This window comes from Ceratotherium simum, chromosome 5 (genome assembly GCF_057802395.1).
Source record: "Ceratotherium simum simum isolate JZ-2026a chromosome 5, ASM5780239v1, whole genome shotgun sequence".
In the NCBI taxonomy this organism is placed as follows: domain Eukaryota; kingdom Metazoa; phylum Chordata; class Mammalia; order Perissodactyla; family Rhinocerotidae; genus Ceratotherium; species Ceratotherium simum.
The window spans coordinates 13,071,992-13,092,327 of NC_141904.1; the positions used below are offsets into that span (position 1 = coordinate 13,071,992).

At 50.0% G+C, this 20,336-nt stretch overlaps 1 protein-coding gene across 1 annotated transcript in view; it reads right to left on the reverse strand.

Moving 5' to 3' along the window:
- The window catches only part of CLSTN2 (calsyntenin 2), a 575,299-nt gene that overhangs the window by 88,036 nt on the left and 466,927 nt on the right, over positions 1–20,336 (reverse strand). Inside the window, exon 6 of the mRNA XM_014788220.2 lies at positions 4,776–4,961. Within this exon, the coding sequence (XP_014643706.2) occupies positions 4,776–4,961 (186 nt within the window). The remainder of the gene's footprint in view (positions 1–4,775; positions 4,962–20,336) is intronic.

Sequence of the window (20,336 nt, forward strand, 5' to 3'; positions counted from 1 at the left end):
CCAGAATCCTAGGGAAGAGGGCTTCCTCCAAGGCCTGGGAATTAGAAACTTAGATGTCCAGGTAAGGCAACCTGGGCTTCAGATGAGGGTGTTCAGCCAGGCTCCTGTGCCAGGGCCGTGGATTCCCAGCTGCGGCCCAGCCTGGGCAAGGCCACTGCAGGCTAAACCTCTCCACCATAGGAGGGCGTGCTCTATGGTAGCTGCTTAAATGACCTCAAAGATATAAGCACATCCAGAGAGAAGTCCACTGCTCACTGTCGTCATTCATGAGTGCAGCCCTTTGCTGATGTATGGTCAGTAATTTAATCTGATTCCCAACAGGTATGCACCAGTTTTCCTTAAAGCAAGAAGCCTGCTTCAGCCTTCTGAGAATGGAAGCATGGCTATGACTGGGGGACTGACATTGTCCCCCCAGAAGCTCCAGCTCTTTAGAAGTGTCTTGGATAAACTGATGACAGTTTCCTGTAGTTGGGCTATTCTGAGGGTATAAAGGCCTCTGACCATGATCCTTAGTGAGGACAAGCTCTGTTAAGCTTCAAGGTGTAGTAGAAAACCATGGACTTACCTTTTTTAACATGTCTGTCTTCCCCAGAACCCTGAATTGTTAAGTGATCTTATTCACTTCTATATGAACTCAAGAGTTACAGCATTTCGACATTCAACAAATATTTGTTGAATTAATAAATACATGAGTCAATGAATGAATCTTCTGTGAAAACCTCCCGGGCTCACACATGTATGAATCCTGAGGACAACTTCATGTCTGGTAATCTGAACCGCTCTGACACATCCATCACTTGATTTAGCAGCACGATCTCCTTCTGTGGCCTTTCCCTCAACAACACCCATCCTCACAGTTCTTGATTCCGCATACAAAACAGCTGACCCCAGCATCCTATGTGGAAGATGCCAGCCAGCCGCCAGGAGCCCGGTGATCCCGGACGAGCAGCCCTGGTCTCTGTGCTCCGAAGGGCATGCGCATCACAACTGCTTTTCTATTCACTGTGACATGTAGTGACTTAGGGGCACCAGAGCAGGCCTTTTCTTGGGCTGTTTTTAATGTCAAATTTAATTTGGCCAAGAGGTCTCCCTGAGGTTTCATCAAGCTTTTCATACCCTAGGCAGTTCTGTGACACTTCACCTCTGGAAAGCCTGATACTGAGATGGCGGAGCCCTTCATGCGGAATCTCTGAATTCAGAGGAAGCCATGAGCAGTTTGCCTAACTTCTCCAAGAAGCCCGGCTTTGTGTAGAGCAAGGGCAGTGGGGGCCCACCTTAGGCTATGTCTGGCTCCACAAGGTGAAGGGCCCTGCATTGTTTTTGTTTCAAGGCAGAATGGGAGTGTCTCAGTGTATAAACCTCAGAGGCAATATGCCTGACGTCCAGAGTTTCACTTGGCCCAAAGAGGCTATTTCAGATGCTGCTGCGCCCATCAGGGACTTCCTAACAGCAGGCTTTGGCCACTATTGTCCCACTTCCCCTGAAACAGGACTCTATCACCGCTCCCGGTGGAGCTGACGTCGCAGGAGGAGGAAGCAGGCGGCCCAGACATCCACACTGCTCCTCTGGGAGACACCCCCGCCTGGGCCCCTGCACAACTACAGCATCACAGAAGAGGCGCCAGCACTCAAAGGCACCCAGGAAGCACCCAGGACTGCCTCCCTGGCGAGCAAAGAGGGCTAGAGAATACTGGCTAAAGGGAAGGGGTTGGAACGGTGAAGGGGAGCGAGACTCTAGCTGGAAGAAAACATGAACGAAGCCTTAGGGATGAGAACCAGCCAGGCACGGAGCAGAGGAGGTGTCCTGGCGGAGGGGCAGAACACCAGGAAGAAATGGGCTCTAACGATGGCTCGGCAGGTGGAGGCAGGTCCTTGGGAGGGTGGCGAGTCAGGCTAGAGTTGAGGGCCCACACCTGGATGTCCCACGGGCACCCATCCTCATCATCCCCTGAATCCGCTCTTGCCATGGACTCTTAGTTCTGGTTGGGGACACCGTTGTCCAGTTGGACGCCTGCTTACACTAGAGTCGTCTTAGATCCCTTCTTTCTCACTCCTGACAGCTAATCAATCATCGACTCTTGCTGATTTTGCCTCCTAAATCTGTCTAAAATTCAGATTAAGACTACTGTCACTACTGCCTCCCGCCACTCCCCTGGGTCAGAACTCATTATCTCTTGCTTAGACTACAGCAATAACATCCTAATTGTTCTCCCTGTTTCCATCCAAAGTCAATAAAGATTTGTAGGATGAAAAATGCATGAACGCTGAGGCTGAAAGTGCCATGGCAGTTCCCTAGTTGGGAAACCCTGCAAGCAACTTGTCTACCATCCACTGAAAACACACAGAAGCTTGTCTCCAGAACCTATGGTGCCTCACAGGAGTCAGGAATTACACCCAGGCTGCGCTTCCCCCGCAGTTTGGAAGCAGCTCAGGGCCTGACCAGCCGCCTCCTTTGCAGGAGCAGACTCCAGCACCAGCCGTGCATCTGGGTCTTACTCATTCGCTTCTGCCCTTTCTTTCCTGAGCCCTCCCTCAGTGGAGTTCAAGACTCAGACTCCTGACATGGGGGCAGGAGTGGCCCTGCCTGTCAGGGTTACGCGGACAGAGTGCCCAGGAGTGCAGTGGGTGGCACTACCAGGAAGGTGACCAGAAAGACACGCAGGCCTCTCTCAACAAAGAGTTGCTCCCAGCACCAGATCAGCTCGCATCCTGGGGGAACTGCTTTCCCCACTGAATTAACCTGCCTTCCCGCAAGGTGAGGCTGGCAGCCCGGAGGAAGGAGCTGTGTTAACACCAGATGCAATTTTGCTCTGAAGTTTCTTCCCTCAGAAAATCCTTCTCACTCTCTGTATCTCCTCATCTCTCTCCAGCAACATTCAAAATCCAATCACAAGTGCATGCCCTCTGGCCCATCTGATCTTTAACAAGCTGATTCCATCATCTCCTTCCGATCTGGAGGAGCTGAGGAAGTGACTGTAACCCACGGTGGTGTGGGGTTGAGTTGGCTTATAATTCAGGTGCATGGGGAGCGAAATGGGATATTCATTCTAAATACGATGTCGTCTGAGATAGCTCCTCTGCATGCAGAGTGAAGGAGGGACTGGGGCAGTTTTCTGAATGTTGCAGGCCCTTTATATCTATTTCTGCAAGATCCGTTTGGAATATCGAGGTGCCGGTGTTTTCCCTGGTCTCCTGCAGCATTCAGAGAAGCCTGTGTTCCCACAGGCCTTCCTTCCAGCCTGGCGATGTGATGAATGGGACACGGCGAGATCCAAGCAGGGTGTATTTCCATTTGGTGCTAAAATTTCTGCTTGATTCTTCTGTCGAGAGCAGTGTGGGTGAGGGTGTGTGTGTGTATGTGTGTGTGTGAGCGCATGCGTGTATATATATCTGTGTGTGTGTGCGTGCCTGTGGCAATGCTGACCTGGGGGTCACCAGGAAGGATGGCAGGCTGGACTGTGTGCTCAGGGGCCTCCTCTTCCCTTTGTGGAGATGCAGTTACCCCAAACACAGGCCCAGTCTAAGAGTAAGCTGTTCCCTAAGCTCCCCACAGCACGGCTACAGCGTCAAATGTGAGTTCCCGAATATTCTTGGAGAGAACAAGAGAGAAATGAACTATTTGCGGGTGGGGATGAAGGAGGCCCATCGACACATCAACCGTCTGTCGCCAAACACACAGGACCATTCCCACCGTACTGAGGCCCTCTCCTTCCACAGGCTCACTTGAGGGAGCTACATTCCAGCTCCAAAGGCCTGGCCCGCCTTCACAGGGCCTGAGCTGAAGAGCCCTCACTCAGACAGACCCACCTTCAAATTCTGGCTCTGTCACTTTCTATCTGTGTGACCTTTAGTAAGTCATTTTTCCTCGTTAGGGCTCAAATTTTCCATCTTTGAAACTGGATGAGTGACACCCTCTCACAGTGAAGATCAGAGAATTAACATAAGTAATGCATGTGAAGAGTCTGGCAGGGTGCACACAGTAGGTGCTCCATGAAGCTCCATGAAGCCATTTTCTTTTGTAGTCCCCTTCCGTCAGCCTTGCTTCTTGGTTCCGGGCCTGCCTTTCCTGTGGCACCACCTCGCAGCCCACTGACAGCAAGCCCTCTCTCCCCGCACTTGGACACCCTCACTTTGCCCACCTCTGCCTCACCCCGGCTCTTCTTCTCTGATGTGGGCAGCCAGGCCCAGATCCACTGGCATGCAAATTAAGCAGTCGCACAGGGCCCCAGGCTTGGTGTGGCATCCAGCTTGGTTTAATGCTTTAATGTTGCCGTCTTAAAATTCCTTATAATTTTTGAACAAAGGACTCGTATTTTCATTTACACTTAGCCCTGCAAACCATGTAACTGGTCCCTCGAGGGGCAGACCAGCCTCTCCCCAAGTGACCAACGCCACCCTTCCTGGTGGCCCCTGGTCAGGTGTCTCTCTATAAACCAACGTGGTGTAAGGAGACCCCTGTCTCTTCAGGCTCCGTGCTGGGTGTTCTTAAACACACTGTGCCACTTAATCCCTGTTTTACTGATGAAGAATAGAGGCTTTGTCACATCACAGCCACAGAACTGATAAATGATGGGGTCTGGATCAGGTGTGCCTGATGCTGAAAGCTGTGCCTTCAGACTTTTAACCATAATAAGTAAACTTAATATCCATCCAGGAGTTACACATACCAGTGTGGTGGGGAGGGGCTGATTCTTTCATAATATAGTAAGATATGCTTTATGAGTGTACATCATTTAAAAGCAATTAATTTAAAAAATCCCAACCAGAAAAACCTACCACACAGTTTCTGAAGGGACTTCTCGGAGTAGGTCTCCCGGTCACAGCCCTTGCCAATGTAATTGGTCTGCAGCTCTGTGGTGATCTGGATGGAGGACACGGCCCCATCGCACGTGTCCAGGCGGATGCTGGGGAACAGGGGCATGCTCCCTGAGCCAGGCTGATACTCAATCCTCTTGGTCCAGTCTGAAAAAACGAGAAAAGGATTAAAGAAAATCAGGTACAGCCAGTTCTGCTATAACACTTGTTCTGAAAATGTGAATTTGTTCCAACACAATTGATGTATTATGGAACGATTTGAGGATAACGGGAATTTCACATTTGCTTATGTAAGATCTCCTCCCCGAGAAGTACCAGGTGAACACAGGATGCAGCTGAGCCACGTAGGAAGGAACGAAACGCGCACGTGTACACAGCTCAAACATCCACCAGCTACTCAGGTCACCTGTCATGAGCCACCCTCACCCGCACCTGTGGCTACAACCTTCCATTCCGTTCAGAAACCCGCCTTCCACCACTTCACAATAACGCACCAGCTGCAACCCGGCCTACGTCCACCGCCACAAGCAAACGCCAGGTCTCTTCAAGGTGAAGTGCCATATTTATTGTAGTCCTTATATATTGACCATTTAACCCGTGTGAAACTGTGCTAATGGTTTTTTTCTTTCTCTCTTTTTTATGTGTCACTGATGATGTTTTTGAATGTTGTGCCCCTCGCCCCATTTTCCCTAGTGCAGTGATTTTTAGGAACGCATGTGTCTTATCACAAAACAAAAGAGAGCGTGGTAATTCAAGGATTACATGAGGTCATGAGGTGCGGTGCAAGGATTCTTTCTCAAACATTCAGGACTGTGGCCCAGTAAAGTAGGGCTGATGGTCTTATCACTGCTTCTTAGTGGAAAAATAATTTGGAGATGAGAAAGCATTGGAGAGGAAGAAAATCACAATCAAAATGGCACCACACAAACAGAGCAATCACCAAACACAAACACTCAGAGTAAGTGTACACACGAATTGATTGAAGCCACAATAGCAGCGACTGAACGTCAGAGCCAATTCAAGGCAAGGCTCACAGTGCCAGATAACAGTGACTGCTGACAGGGAGCGGCCCACGCTCTGCAGGGACGCAGGTCTGCAAGGGCAGTGCCACTGTACTAAGGCCGGCCTGCGGTAGAAGAGTGAATTTGAATCATCAAGGAATGTGAATTATGGGAACTGTTAGTTTATGCATCCCAAATGTTGGTCGCATGGGACGTTGCTAGATGTTATCCTTTTGCTGGTAGAAATGAAAATCTATGGAATCTATGCCTGCCCTCAGTGACAAACTCAGCAAGTCCTGCATTTGTGGGTCAGTCTGCAGCCAACAGGGGGCTCCTCACAAGTTCCCAGTGGGCCAGTGGCCGCCGTCTTGAGCAATACCAGCAGAGTGGAGAGGGCTGGTCTAGGGGCTTCGTTCACTGAGCAACCATTTGTTCGAGGTTTCCACATACCAGGCTCTGCTTTGAGCACCAAGGGTACAGCAGTGAAGGAGTCAGGAAGGGTCCCTGCCTCATGGAGCTGGGGGAGAGAGATGGACAATGAATAGGCCTGTGCTGTCCCATCAGAGAGGAGAAGTGCTGTGACAGGAAAAGCCAGGGACAGAGAGGGGCTCTTGAGATCCAGAGAGTCCCTGTCTGAGCTGAGGCCTGAATGTTAACCATGAGTGCGCGTGGGAAGCCTCAGAGAAGCACATTTGAAGGAGACACGCAATGGTCTTGGCTTGACTTCGTCAGGTCAGGAAGCTCTTGGGCAGGTTAATGAAGGTCTCCAAGCCTCAGGCACCTCATCAGTAACATAGGGACCACAGCACCAACCTTACAGTGTTGGGTGAGGACCAAGTGCGACAATGGGTGCATGGCATGCAGTAGGGCCCTGATTGATGTTGTTCCCCTGAGAGGAAGGGAGATGTTCAATCCACAGGGGACAACATCCCCCTGCCCTGCACCCCTGCCATGTTCCAGATAACCCTGTAATCTGGGTGTAGCTCTGAACCCCCATGTTAACCAGCTGCCCTTTAAGGGGTTTTCTCAGAGCCCGCCACGAGCAGAGACTGCACATCGTGGTGTGAGGTTTGTCACCAGGGAACTGTCCCTGGGAAGACATTTGGACGAGAGTGACTACATGTAAAAGAGAATAAACCCAATTACCAGTTTTTCCTCATAGCCCCCAGGAGCCATGACTAGACTGGCCCATCACCTTCCGGAGGATGAGATCACGGAGCTGCCATAGCCCATGCTCCAGAGGCCCCAAGTTCAAGCTTAAGGGTAGACCACAGGAGGAAAGGAGGGCTTTTCGTCAGGTGTATCTGAAAGTCACAGTGCTGTAAGAGCAGTCCATCCCTGGCTGGCCGCAGGGTCCTATGTGCTAACTGTTTCCTGCCACTGTGCATTTGATCATCCTCTTTCTTTTGCACGGAGCTCCCTTTTTATCACCTTCTCTCTTGTCACCTCCTCCATGCAACCTTTCAGGATTTCTCCAGTCTGGGTAGAAACCCTCCTCTGTGCTCTCACAGCATCCTCAACATTAGCCTACGGCATCAGACTCCAAGCTTCATGGTTACTCCGAACCTCCACCACCCTGTCCAGTACCAGCAGAGTAGACGCTCACTAGACAGTGGAAGAAAGCATGAATGAATCCTATAGGATATCGTGTGGAAATTATCCATTTGTGTGCCTGCCTCCCTCAGTAACTGGCAACTCCCTAAAGGCAGGGATAGTGATCTTTATTTTTGACCCCTCCACAGGTAGCTTAGAACACAGGAAACATTTGCATGTGGATCTGGGGAGTCCCAGACACCTAACCTTGACTGCTGCCATGACAGCCTTTCTTGAGCCACAGACAGAACCCACGGTCTGTCTGCAGCTTCTCTGGTATTGTCTCTACCTTCAGTCCTGCGGAGCCACCCTTCCCAACAGCAGCCCCTATCATGTTGGGTTCTCTTTGTTCTCAGCAAGGCAATTGGTGCAGAATTGATGATGGAGGAATCTGCTTCCCAATAACAAGAAATGGCATCAGGGAGGAGGCCTCCTTTCCTTCCGTCCCTCTCTTCTCTCTCCTTGGATCCTCCCTTTCTTTAGAGATGCAGATACAAAAATGGAGAAAGCAGTTTTGTGCAGGGGGCCTTGGCGTGAACCCCCAGCACCAGCGCTTGAGGTTCCGCTACTTCCGCCAGTATGTGAGAGATCTCCCCCAACACCTCCTTCTGGAAGCCTCTTCCATTGGAGAAGCCCAAGATGTCCTCAATATTGATTCCCTTTCTTCTGTTGGGCTGCGAGCATCTCTTTCTTATCTAGATATTTTGGTGGTTATCTTTGATGAGAAATTCCACTTCACATCCTTTTCAGAAGGAGTACAAATAAAGAAGCAAATAAATAATGAAGGGAAAGTCAGTGGAGGCACAGTCCTAGCAGAGTTTTCCTTCCTCTGGCCACCCTCTGGCTGGGGGGCAAGGCCCTCTCTGGGGAGAAATCAGGTACACAAGAGCTTTAGGAACATCACATCTGCAGTTGCTTTGGTGACTTCATGAGGCTTGCTTTCGAGGGTTCACGAGGAGCAGGCAAAATTGCAGCTATTTAGCAAAAGAAATCGATGAAGATTTCTGAGCATAGTGTCCTTGAGAGAGTGGGAAGATCACACAAACATCCTTCATTTTCCAAGAAGGAGTTGGGATGAGGATGAAGAGAGCAAAAGGCAAGCTATTCAATTCAGCCTTTGCCACGTGAAATGTCTATTCCTCCTCATTTCCTGGAGGGGAGGACAGCATGATGGTTAAAAGTATGACCTCTAAATTCAGCGTGTCGGGGTTCAAATTCCAGCCCTTTGTAACGTTGGGCAACTCACTTATCTTCCCTGAGCCTCAGTTTCCTTTTCTATAAAAGTAGTACCTACCACCCATAATTTTGAGGGGATTAAATGCAGAGTTGTTTCAGCACCAAACACAAAGGACATGTTCAAAAGATATGTGAATGTTAAATTATCATCTGTTCAATAACACTATTGCAGGAAATAAGAGGACACACAGTTATTAAGCACCTGTAAGGTACTAAGCTCTTCCACATCTATTCTTCCTTTTAATCCTCCCAGCACCCCAGTGGGTGGGCGTTATCTTAATTGCACAGATGACAAAACCATGGCCCAGTAGGTGTGACTCACCCAAGGCCACACTGCTCCTTTACAACAGTTCCTCCAGGATTCTGAGGATTTGCCAGAACTGAGAACAACGGTAATTTTTACAGATTCATTTTTGAACATTCAATTTACACCGAAATAAAAAAAAAGGTGACCATCTCCGAGGCTGGCAAAGGATCAAGGAATCAGGGAGTATTGTCAGTTTCATCACTACTTGACCTTGAGGGCAGTTTGTGGGGGCCGAGGAGTTGCTTTGACACTGACGACTGGAGAGAGCTAGACTTGAATCTCATCTCCCCCAAATGCGGGCTGTGTGACCTCTGCAAAGCAGCTGTCACCTCTGAGCCTCCATGGCCTCATTTGTAGATCTGAGATAATTACACCTCCTCGTGGGCTTGTCATGAGCATTTCAGGCTAAGGGCCTAACACAGAGACCTGCCCGTTGAAGCCTCGTGGTAGAAATATCCCATCCCTTGATTCACAAGCTCCCCGGACTTCTCTGAGCTGTTCTGCTTGGAAACAAAATCTTTTCGGTATATAAAGGAACTAGAGTCTAGTTTACGAATTGTGGTTCAATTTTTTTCTTAAGTGAAGAGAAAGGAAGCAGATCACCTGTTGTTTTAATAATCAGGCTCAATTACACTGCAAGTATGCCTGAAAAAGCTAGCACTGGAACACTTTCAGGAATTAAACTCCTTCTCTGTGGATTAAGGATTTAGAAACATGATGATTTTATTATAACTCTTGCTAAATTGGGGGAACATGTTTTCTTATCAGGAAAATATTAACCATTTGGAACTCTCATATTAGATACCTGGAGGTGGAAAAAAGCTAACCTGCGACTTCTGGAAAGCACAGGCTTTGGGGCTCCTGTAATCCAGGACATTCAGGTCCCCTGTTCCAATTCTGCCCTCAAAAGTGCTGGAGAAGGACAAAAGGGAGACACAGGCATGGTGAAGACACTCTTTTTTCCTTAACTGTGCATATTCGGGGGCCTCCCGCTCTTCCTGGTCTCAGCTTTCAGCAGCTGAAGAAGCACGTGGCTTTCTAGGAAATGGCTCCATGTGGGGATGGTGGGGGGTAGGAGAGTTAGGAAGAGGGATTGTTCAGGCAGCTGATATTCTAACCAGTCTCTGCAGGCATCAACCATTGGCATCTTTCAAGACTTTCTCCAAGACATGGGTGACTTGATTTGGGCATCAAGGGACTTTGTGTCCTACCAGGAGGAGCTGGGGAGGTACCCTTGCTCAGCAGGGAGCACTTATCTCCACTGGCCATCAGTGCATCTGAATTGGGGGTGGGTTAGGGAGTAGAGAGGGGCTGGAGAGGTAGGTGGAGGTCAGATGACGAATGCTGGGTAAAAGGTTTGGGTTTCATCTTAGGGCAGTGAAGAGCCATAAACAGGTGTTCAGTGAGGGTGTGAAGTATCCAGATAGTGCTTTGGAAAGGTCACTGGGCAGCTGGGTTAGGCCTGGTGCTCATTTTCAGAACATCAGAACACTCCTGATTGCCACCCTCTGGATTGATCCATGCAGAGGGCCACCTCTGACAGGGCCACACAACGGGAGTTAAACTCAGTTTAATTAAGAGTGTTAACTCTGCAGCTAGACAGACTCAGGTTTGAAGCCTAGCTTTGCCGCTTCTTGGCTGTGTGGCCTTGGGTAAATCACTGAACCTCTCTGAGGCTCTTTTCTCATCTTTAGAATGAGGATAACACAAATCTACCTTGCAGAGCGGCTTTGGGAATTGGAGAAAAGGTATGCAAAGGATCAGGAACAGAGAGCTATTGTGACTACTACTGTCATCATTCTCATCATTATTCCAGATGCCATGTGTGTACTGAGCACCTACTATGTGCCCCACAGAGCCCTAGGTAGGGAGGCAGAGGAGTGGGACTCATAACCCCTAACTTGGTGGAGCGCACAGGCAGGGCAGTGGCAACCACACAGCCAGCTTTAAGGCATAGAGAGGAACAAAGAGCAGGCCCCAGGGAACAGAGAGGATGAGGTAAATTATGCTAACCAGGTGATCAAAGGAGGCTTCCTGGAGGAAGTGACCTGGGCATTTGTTTTAATATGGGTTTTATTATTATTTAAGTATGGTAAGCCCGACAGTGGTGGTCTAGTGGTTAAGATTCTGCAATCTCACCGCCAAGGCTGGGGTTTGTTTCCCATCAGGGAACCACACCACCCATCTGCCTGTTGTCATACTGTGGTGGCTATGTGTAGCTGTGACGCTGGAAGCTATGTCACTGGTATTTCAAGTACCAGCAGGGTCACCAGAGATTCCAGACTAGACAGACTAGGAAGAAGGACCTGGCCACCCACTTCTGAAAAAATTAGCCATGAAAACCCTATGACTAGCAGTGGTGCACTATCTGGTACAGTGCCAGAGGATGAGAGGAGGGCGCAGAAAGACCGGGCAGAGTTCCCTCTGCTGTCCACAGGGACACTAGGAGTCGGAATCAACTCAACTAACCACAAAGGCCAACAGGTCAGAATATTACTGCCATCGAAAAGACTGTTATACTCACAGATCCCAAGGAGACGGGGCACGCCACACCACTGGCGGCCCCTGGGGGCCGCATGGAGAAGCACCCAGATCAGTCAGGAGGCAGAGGGAGAGAGGGAAACTGTGGGCAACAGCCTTTATGGTGGTTTCCATGGCAAGAAACAGGCAAGGCAGGGTAAGCAGGACCGGGATTGGCCAGTCTGAATTATTTCAGCAGCCTCTGGGGCACAGGGCCTGTCCCCAGTTGTCTGGCCCTGGCCCTGGGGTGATCAGGGCAGGTGGATGGTGGCACCGTGTGAGAGCCCAATAAAGGAGGTGGTTCGGGGTGTGGGTTCTGGATTGGTTGGTCTGTGTTTGAAAAGCAAAAGGGTAAGTTGACCTCTCCAGGGTCAGCCTGGCCATAGCTGTCAAAGCATCGGAATGCAGCCAATAAAGGCATGGTTAACACAGCATTGTGAATGAGGGGAAGGCCAGAGGGCAGAGAGAGATCCAGAGGTCTCCTCCATGGCCTTGGGCTGTGCAGCACCCAGGGCTGCCATTTACATGGACAGTGATGGGAATAGTACCCCTACCTCAAGCCGTACAGCTCAGCAGCTGGTATGACTCAGAAAGTGTAGATAGACGTGAGGCTGGGGGTGGGCCTCTAGGGGCCTGGTGCAAGATGGATCAGAAAGGAGCCTAGGGGCCAGATTACACGGGCGTGAAGGCTGGGCCAGGTGGTGAGTGTTTGTAGCAGAGGAAATAAGACTCTCCCAAGGGCTGTGTAAAAGGCACCGACAAAGCTGGCATCTGAGACGCGCCTTCTCCCTCCTCTGCCCACATGGCTCCTCGGGGTGAATTCCTTGGTACCCAAGTCTGACTTTGGGAAGGGCCACAGTGACACTTAGACCATGGTACAGAGATGGGGAGGCAGGAGTCAGACGCCTGGGTCCGGATCCTGCCTCCTCTGCTTACCAGCTACCACACCTTGCCCAAGATAGGCTCTGTGCCTCAGTTTCCTCATCTGTAAGATGGGGGAAATTACAGCTCCATCTCACGGGGATGTTGAGAAGATTGAGATCACACATGTGGCAGAGCCAAGACTTGTGCCAGGCCCACCTGACTCCAAAGCCAAACCCCCAAAGGACAGCTTGCTTTTCTGAATTCATTTTCTTTTTGCATTTCCTGAACTGCCGTCACGTGTCTGCACCAAGGTGCGACATGCAGCTGGAAGGAGGCAGGAGGCGGTCAGGAGTCAGAGAGCTGGGCATCTACTCCTGGATCCAAGACCAGCTTCATGCTCAGAAGGGCCCCGTACTTGGTTTAACACTCTGCTGTCACTGTCTTGAAATTTCTTTCTTTTTTTTTTTTTTTTGCTGAGGAAGATTGGCTCTGAGCTAACATCCGTGCCTATCTTCCTCTATTTTCTATGTGAGACGCCTCCACAGCATGGCTTGATGAGCAGTGTGCTGGTCTGCGCTTGGGATTCGAACCTGCGAAACATGAGCTGCTGAAGCAGATTGCACGAACTTAACCACTACACCACTGGGCCGGCCCCTTGAAATTTTTAATAATTTTAACGCAAGAGCCCTCCATTTTCATTTTGTCCTGGGACCCACAGATTATGTAGCTGGTCTGGTCTTTCCAGCTGAGTAACCTTGGGCATGTTCCTTAACCTTTCTGAGCCTCAGTTTCTTCATCTATAGAATGGGGAGATTAACCAGCTACCCCAAAGGGAGGAACCTGGCTTTGGGGTCAGAAATCCCAGCTCTGCCACTTGGTACCATGTCCTGAGGGCCAGTCATTTCCCTGTATGCCTGAGTTTACTTGTGCAAACACTGGCAATATTAGCACCGATTTCAGAGTTGTCGATAGGGTTTATATCAGATAAAAAATGCAAACCACTGAGCCCTGTGCCTGACATATAACAGGCACATACATTTTTGAGCATTAAATTATGTAGCTTTCTTTTCTCCAATTAAAAACAATTACACACAGGTGCAATTTAAAAAGAAGCAAAGCAAACGCTCTGAACTCAATTACAAACATGAGGAATCGTCTCTCCTCCTTCAGTACTGACCTCTTTCCATTTACTATGCTTTATTTTCACAAGAGCATTTTATTACCTTTTAATTCTTACTAAAAAGAGGTATCTTAATTAACTACAGAAGAAGAGGGAGGGGAAATACCCCCGTACCCATATCAGGGGCTGAGCCTCACGGCCGTCCCTCTGCTGGACGCTCAGCCCTGCCTTTCCTGAGGCTGGTCCTTCTCTCCTCCAGCTCTCATCTCAAACGTGACTTCTTGATCTCACCTTGACGAGTCTCCCCTGCCTCCATCCAACCCCTGCCAGTCCCTCCCTCCCCAGAATTATTTACTCATTTGTTTATGGCCAGTTCCTGCTCTGGAGCATAACTGGTGCATCACCGGGCAGTGTCTGGCACATAATAACTGCTCAACAAATATCTATGAAATGAGTGAGTGCCTCAATGTATGAAAATCAGAACACACACACACGCACATGCACACTCACATTCCAGTCCACTCTGGGCTGCCAAAGGCGAGGAAGGTGGTCCTCTGGAGCCCAGGGAGTCTTTGTCGTTGTCCACGTGGGATGACACACCCTGTGTATCCACCATCCACCCAGCCCCCGCCCGCTGCCAGAGGACACACTGCCAGGCATTAAAGAGGGAAGGATTCAAGACGGGGCTGCTGTGTGTGTTGTGTGCACACGCACACCCCAGCCCGAGTTTGAGATTGTGGATGAGTGTGTGTGATGACGAAGTTGCACTTATATGTGGCTCCAATTTTGGAAACTCTCATGTATTTTCAATCTTTTTACGCCTCCTAGATGTCTCGATAAGCGTCAAATGAAACAACCAGAAATTTGTCCTCTTGTTTCGTCTTGCCCATGGAGTTCCCTCCAGTGTTCAGATGACAGAGGGGATTCAATTTTGCCCCCAATCAACACAGTGACTACTGACTCCTGGGCCTCAGGAAACCCTCACGCCTCCACCTGGGCAACTTCAGAGTCCTGGACACAGGGGGACACTGTCAGGCCTTCCTCCGGGAGCACCTGGAAAGCTGCAGACAGCTTCCTGCCCGACAGCTTCTCGCTGAAGCCCCAGGCTTCTGTCGCACCCTTTTCCCTAGTCACTGCACCCAGGAGAACCCGTGCCAGTAGGTCAGGACCACGTAAAGATGGATGCTGAGCAGACTACACTGGAAATCTGATCCCAGCCTAAACCATTTCAGATTTTGCAGAGGGTGAGAGTGAGGGCAGGTTCTGGAACAATGCTGCTCACTGTGCTCTACAGACCAGCGTAGTCCCTGAATTGCCTGTGATAGGAAGTGATGAGGCAGGGACAGAGAGGGAGAGCAAGCATTTAGAAACTTTTACAGCAATTTGACAGCAAAAATCATAGCAATTAATTTGACATTAATTTTATATTTGTTGAATCTGATAATAATTAAAAAATTGGCTTATATTTTGAATGTCTTTGCTATTTATTTCATTTTTATAGAAATTTGTTTCTATTATACTTTTACAAAATCATCATCCATGACTGATTGGAAAAACACTCTGGTCCTACACCACAGCTGACTTGAGAAGCACTGCTCTAGACAATACCTATCATAACCATTTCCTAAAACTTGCTTCCAGAAGCTTCAGAGCATTGTAACACTTTACCCTGTACATCCAAAGGGCCACTAAGGCCTCCTGCTTCTGAATTTTAGATGGCTCCTAAGATCAAAATCTCTTCACGCTAGTCTTATGGCCATCATCACTTCTCACAATCTCTATGACAACTTCCTACCTCACCTCTCTTTGTCCTTCTAATCTACACTGGTCACCATTGCCAACCACAACACATCCAATTCCTCTTACAGGAAGTCCTCCATGATTGCTCCAGCCCAGACTGCATTCTCCTCCCTAATTCACAAAACTTACAAGCTACATCATCTATGTGGGGCTTACATTTTGCCCCCCAAATTTGTATCTATAGACAGGTGTAGGGGCAGGGCTGGCCTCAAGAGAATCATCCAAAAAACTTCTAAAGACAAGAATTCCTGGGCCCCACCTTAGGAGATTCCAGTGGAAGATTTTAAGGGGGAGGCCCTGGAATCTGTCATTTTAACCAACCTCCAAACTGATCTGGAAGCACAGACAGACTTGGAAACCACCAGCCCAAACAATACTGGGCAATAAACTCCCACTACTTCACCCGCCACGTGCCCGAGTCCCAGCAGTCAGGGGAGCGGACGGAGAAAGGATTTATGCTCCCTCTGCAGGATGCCCGAAGGGAGGTCTGTTTGCTGCTTGGAAACCGATCCAGCGGGGTAGGACCTCACATCAAGTGGGTTTAGAACAAGCTTTCTTTTCTTTCTTTACATTGTGCAGGGCAGAGCCCAGATTCCAGCCCCAGAAGAACCCCAGATGCGGGACCCAGGGCTCTCAGTGGAGAGGAGCCACTTCCAGTGGTGTTGCACTGGATTATTGCTCCTGATTACGCCCTCCTCCCGGTGCAGGGAGGACACACTCCCGCCCCATTGATTTGGGGCTTGGCCATGTGACTGGCTTTGACCAGTACAAGAAACTATTCATTGATCTCTGCGATTGTTTTTTGTCTGTAACTCTTGACACCCCTCCCTCCCTGCATCACAAGTTCTACGAGAGCAGGGACTGTGTCAATGTTGTTAGTTTCTACATCTCCAGTGCCTGGTGCAGCTCCTGGGACGTGGCAGGTTCTCACTGAATGTTTGGGGCATGAATCACAAGGGTGCTCCGTGAGAGGTGCCCGTGCCCGGGTCTGGGGCTCAGGGAATTCGCCAGGCTCTCTTGCTCTGGTCAGACTTTCTTCTTGTAGCATCCCTTGTTGACTCTCCTGCTAGTGCCAGCCTCGCTGAATTGAGGATGTTGTTGCTCTTCTGCTGGGCTGGGTTTGGGGTTCTTTCTGTGTGCTGCTTCTCCAGGGCCCTTGGATCCACACAAGCCCTCGGGCAGGTTCTGCTCTGCCCCCGTGCCTGGCGCAGGCCCCTAGACACTGCGCCCCAATCCGGCCAGCCCCTGGCCGTCCACATATCATGAGGAGATCTGTTCTCTTTTGCGTGGTTCTCTGACGCTGGTGTAGCCCTTAGTTCCCCCACAAGCCTCTGAGCTTGCTACTGTTGAGAACCACCTCTTTAAAGCCTGTGCCCTCCCCTTTCACCCTGGATCCAAGCTCTCTGGGGCTGTTAGGGCAGCAGCCCATGCTGCCACTGAGGTGAACCATATGGTTTAGAAACCAGGACTCCACCCAAAGCTTGGCTGCTGCCTTCTCTCCAGCCCCTTCATCCCCAAAGATCCTCAGCTCACGTGCTTCTCAGCTCCAAAGCAGAAACACGTCCAGCAGAATTGATGCTGGAAAGGTGGAGAAACCAGGCAATTTAAGAGCAGCCCTCCTGAAAGATAATTCTCCCAAGGGGGAAATCATTAACTCCACTCACCAGGGTACTTTCTCTTGGATTTATAGAAACTCTTCTCTCTTATGTCCAATAAACATGAGCATTTTCCAGGCAATTTTCTTACCTTGGGACAAATGTATTATTGGTATAAGATGGAGTAGCTATTCTTCAATAAGCTTTACTTTAATGGCTTTGAAAAGCATTTACAATGCAAGAATATAGTTTTTCATGCACACATTTTCAGTCTTTTTGTAAAGATGGCTTATGTATACTTTTCATACTTCAGTAACAAAAATTTTTTTAATCTATAGGTCAGTTGTACACGGTTGCAAAATTTATTTTTTTTTAAATAAAAGGACCATGACTCTAGGTGATATTAGAGCCTGCAAGACTTTTCATTTCACTGAATGACATTCTAAAATTGGAACCAAATTATTGTCTCTTCAGAAAATATGGTAGAAATCCGCAGAGTCCATCAAATACACTCGAAAGCCGTGAGTCCATGCGTGTGAGGGTGGGGAGAGGCATCCCTCACCCTGCTGGGGCAGTGTAGCCCTCACAAACGATTAGGGAGGGGCTTGGCAGAACGCATCTCAGGCCAACAAATGCCCATATCCTTTGGCCCAGGCAATACACCCCGGAGAAAGTCATCCAAAATGCAAAGACTTCTGCATAAAGATATTCACCGATGCACAAAAGAGAAAAATGGAACCAGGCTAAAGCCAGACAATCACACTGCCCTGTCTAACTGCGAGGACACGGTCAAGTGCACTTGCCCTTCTACGCGGGAATGTCATGCAGCGGCTGAGGGACGGCGAGGGTTTATGATGTGGGGCAGTGCATGTGGCACAAAGTTAAGAGGAAAAAGAACACAAAGTTCAAATGACTATGTGTGAAGGGAGAGAAGTCTTCCATAACATTGATAATACTGCATTAACTTGATTATGGGGAATTTTTACTGTGAGTATTATACTTTTTAAAAATTATTTTCAAATGATCATAAAACACTTTATAATTTAAAAAATGTTTACCTTAAAAAGTTGTGGTGGTCTAATTGCCACTTGTCACCTCAAGTTCTCTAACAGAACGCAGAACTTGTATATGTTGCCTGAAAAACATCCTTCTGCTCACCTGGTGGTGCCCACCTGGGCAGACAGACCACCTGCCTTGGCACAGAAGGCTCCTGCGGGCATGTGAGTCCCGCTCACATGCTAGCCATGGAGTGCTTTGTCTCGCGCTCCTAACAAGGCAGAGGCCAAGATCCTGAAGAGCAAAACGCTTGGCGGCGGGTAGAGGGTGACATACTGTCAATGTTTGCTTCTGGGCCTGGAGCCTGGAAGAAGCCCATGGAAGGTGGGAGATTCGGCCAATGTGAGGCTGTCATTAACCAAACCTCCCAGTGGGTGGACGGGCCCCTCTCCTCGCCTGGCCTGGTTCTGCCTGTGTGCGGCTGGCTGCCATCACCCAGGGATGCAGAGTCTCAGGCCAGGGACAGACATTGGCACTGGTGGACACAGAGGGGAACAAAGTGATCTTGGCTTCTGGCCTCCAGCAAATGTCTCGTTACCAAAACAAGGCTAACCAAACAACCCACTTGTCTTAAACTATGGCTGAAAACGAGGTCACGTTTTACTCTAAACACTGACCTCCACCAAGCAGCTTATCAGAATTGAGTCCTCCTCAGACTGTACTAGTTTCTAGAGGCCCAGACAGGTTCCCCACATTGGCCCATGTCTGATGGGGCAGCTGCAGGCCCCACCGCTCCCCTGAGCTTCCACTTCCGCTCAGGTCCACTCGCCCATGCCCGTAGCTCCCGTGGCGAGGTCCTGACCTGCCCCGCCTGACCAGGGGACACCAGCCTCCCAGCCGAGGGCATCAACTTTGGCTGCTCTGAAGGCACCCAGGCCACAGGGGCTGAGGCTAGGTGGGCTCTATGGAGAGGCGGGGAGAAGGGACCTTCCCGCTGGGCCGACCTTGTTCCTTTGGGCTGGGTGAACTCTAGTTGTTATGCCCACAGCCTTACAGAATCTCTCTGGAACATTCTGTCTACTTCACCCACTGTCCACATTGGAAATCTCAGCACATCTATCATGAAAACAAAGAAGGAAGCAACACTAGTCCATCTACCTCTGCTCAGTTTTCTCCAAACCCTCTGCTGCGACTGCAACTCTTCTCTCTTGTCCGTCCTAAGGCAAAGAGCTGCTGAGCAGAACAGGGGACGTAGACAGAATCCTGGAAGCTGCAGCGTTTGAGCACCAAGCGCCCCTGGGTACTCCCTGCCCCTTCCCATCACTGCCTCCTTCCCTTGCACTGACCCCTCAGATCTCAGCTTCAGCGCCACCTCCTCTGGGAAGCCCTTCTAAAGGGTCAGCGGGCCCTGCACTCTGCCCTCACAGCCCCTGGTTCCCGGTCACTGCTGGGACTCCCCTGTACTGGAGTGATCCGTTCACCTGCTTGCCCTCGCCCCGTGGTTCCAGCTCTCGGTCCCCAGGGGCTCAACCCCGCCTGGCACAGAGCAGGCCCTGGGCAAGTCCCTTCAGCTGAATGGGAGCTCTGAGAGCTTCTCTGTTGTGCCAGGACCACGGCTGTCCCTCCGCGTGCTTAAGAGTGGGGTCAGCGCTTCACACTCCTGCACTGGCATTTTAAGGGCCACGATACACTCAACGATATGAATCCAGGGCTCCCTGGCAGACCTGGCTGACTCCTAACCCTCCACCCTGTCGCTCTATCCACCAAGAGCCATGTGAGGTGGATGTGGGGAGAAGGGGGCATGATTCTGCCCATTTTAGAGATGAGACAAGTGTGGCAAGGAGAGGTGGGCGGCTTGCTGTGGGTCACAGTCATCACTAGAACCCAAGTGTCTGGTTGGTGTGCAGACGACATCGGTGTCTAGGCTACCTCAGTGATTTGGAGAGCAGGAAGGAAACCTCCATTTAACAGGCTCTTTGCTGGGCCTTCTACACGTGTTATCTGGCTGCATAGCATCCTTCTGAGGAATGGAGTAGCGGAAGGGCTATTTCACCAATAAGACAGCTGAGACGTCAAATGACCTGCCCAAGGTCACACAGCTGGCAAATGGCACTGAGAGGCTGGCCTGACTCCTAAACCCACTCTGGTGGCTTCTATTTCTTCTCCTTCCTCCCACTCATTGGCAGCATTGAGCTCTTCCCGTACGCCAGGCACAGTTCTGCCTCGTGACAACCCTATGAGATAGGTACTGCTGTTGGCCTCATTTTGAAGAAGCCACATTTGAGGGTTCAGAGAGGTCAAGGGATTTCCCCAAAGTCCCTGAGCCAACACGCGGTGGAATGTGGATTTGAACCCTGAACTTCCTGGCTTCAGAGCCAGCCCTCCCCTCTGCTGACTCCCTGCAGGGAGAAATTCTAGCCAGCTGCAAATATTAAAAGAACTGTCAGTGGAAAAGGGAGTAGGCAGATTACGCGTGGCTCCGGGCAGACT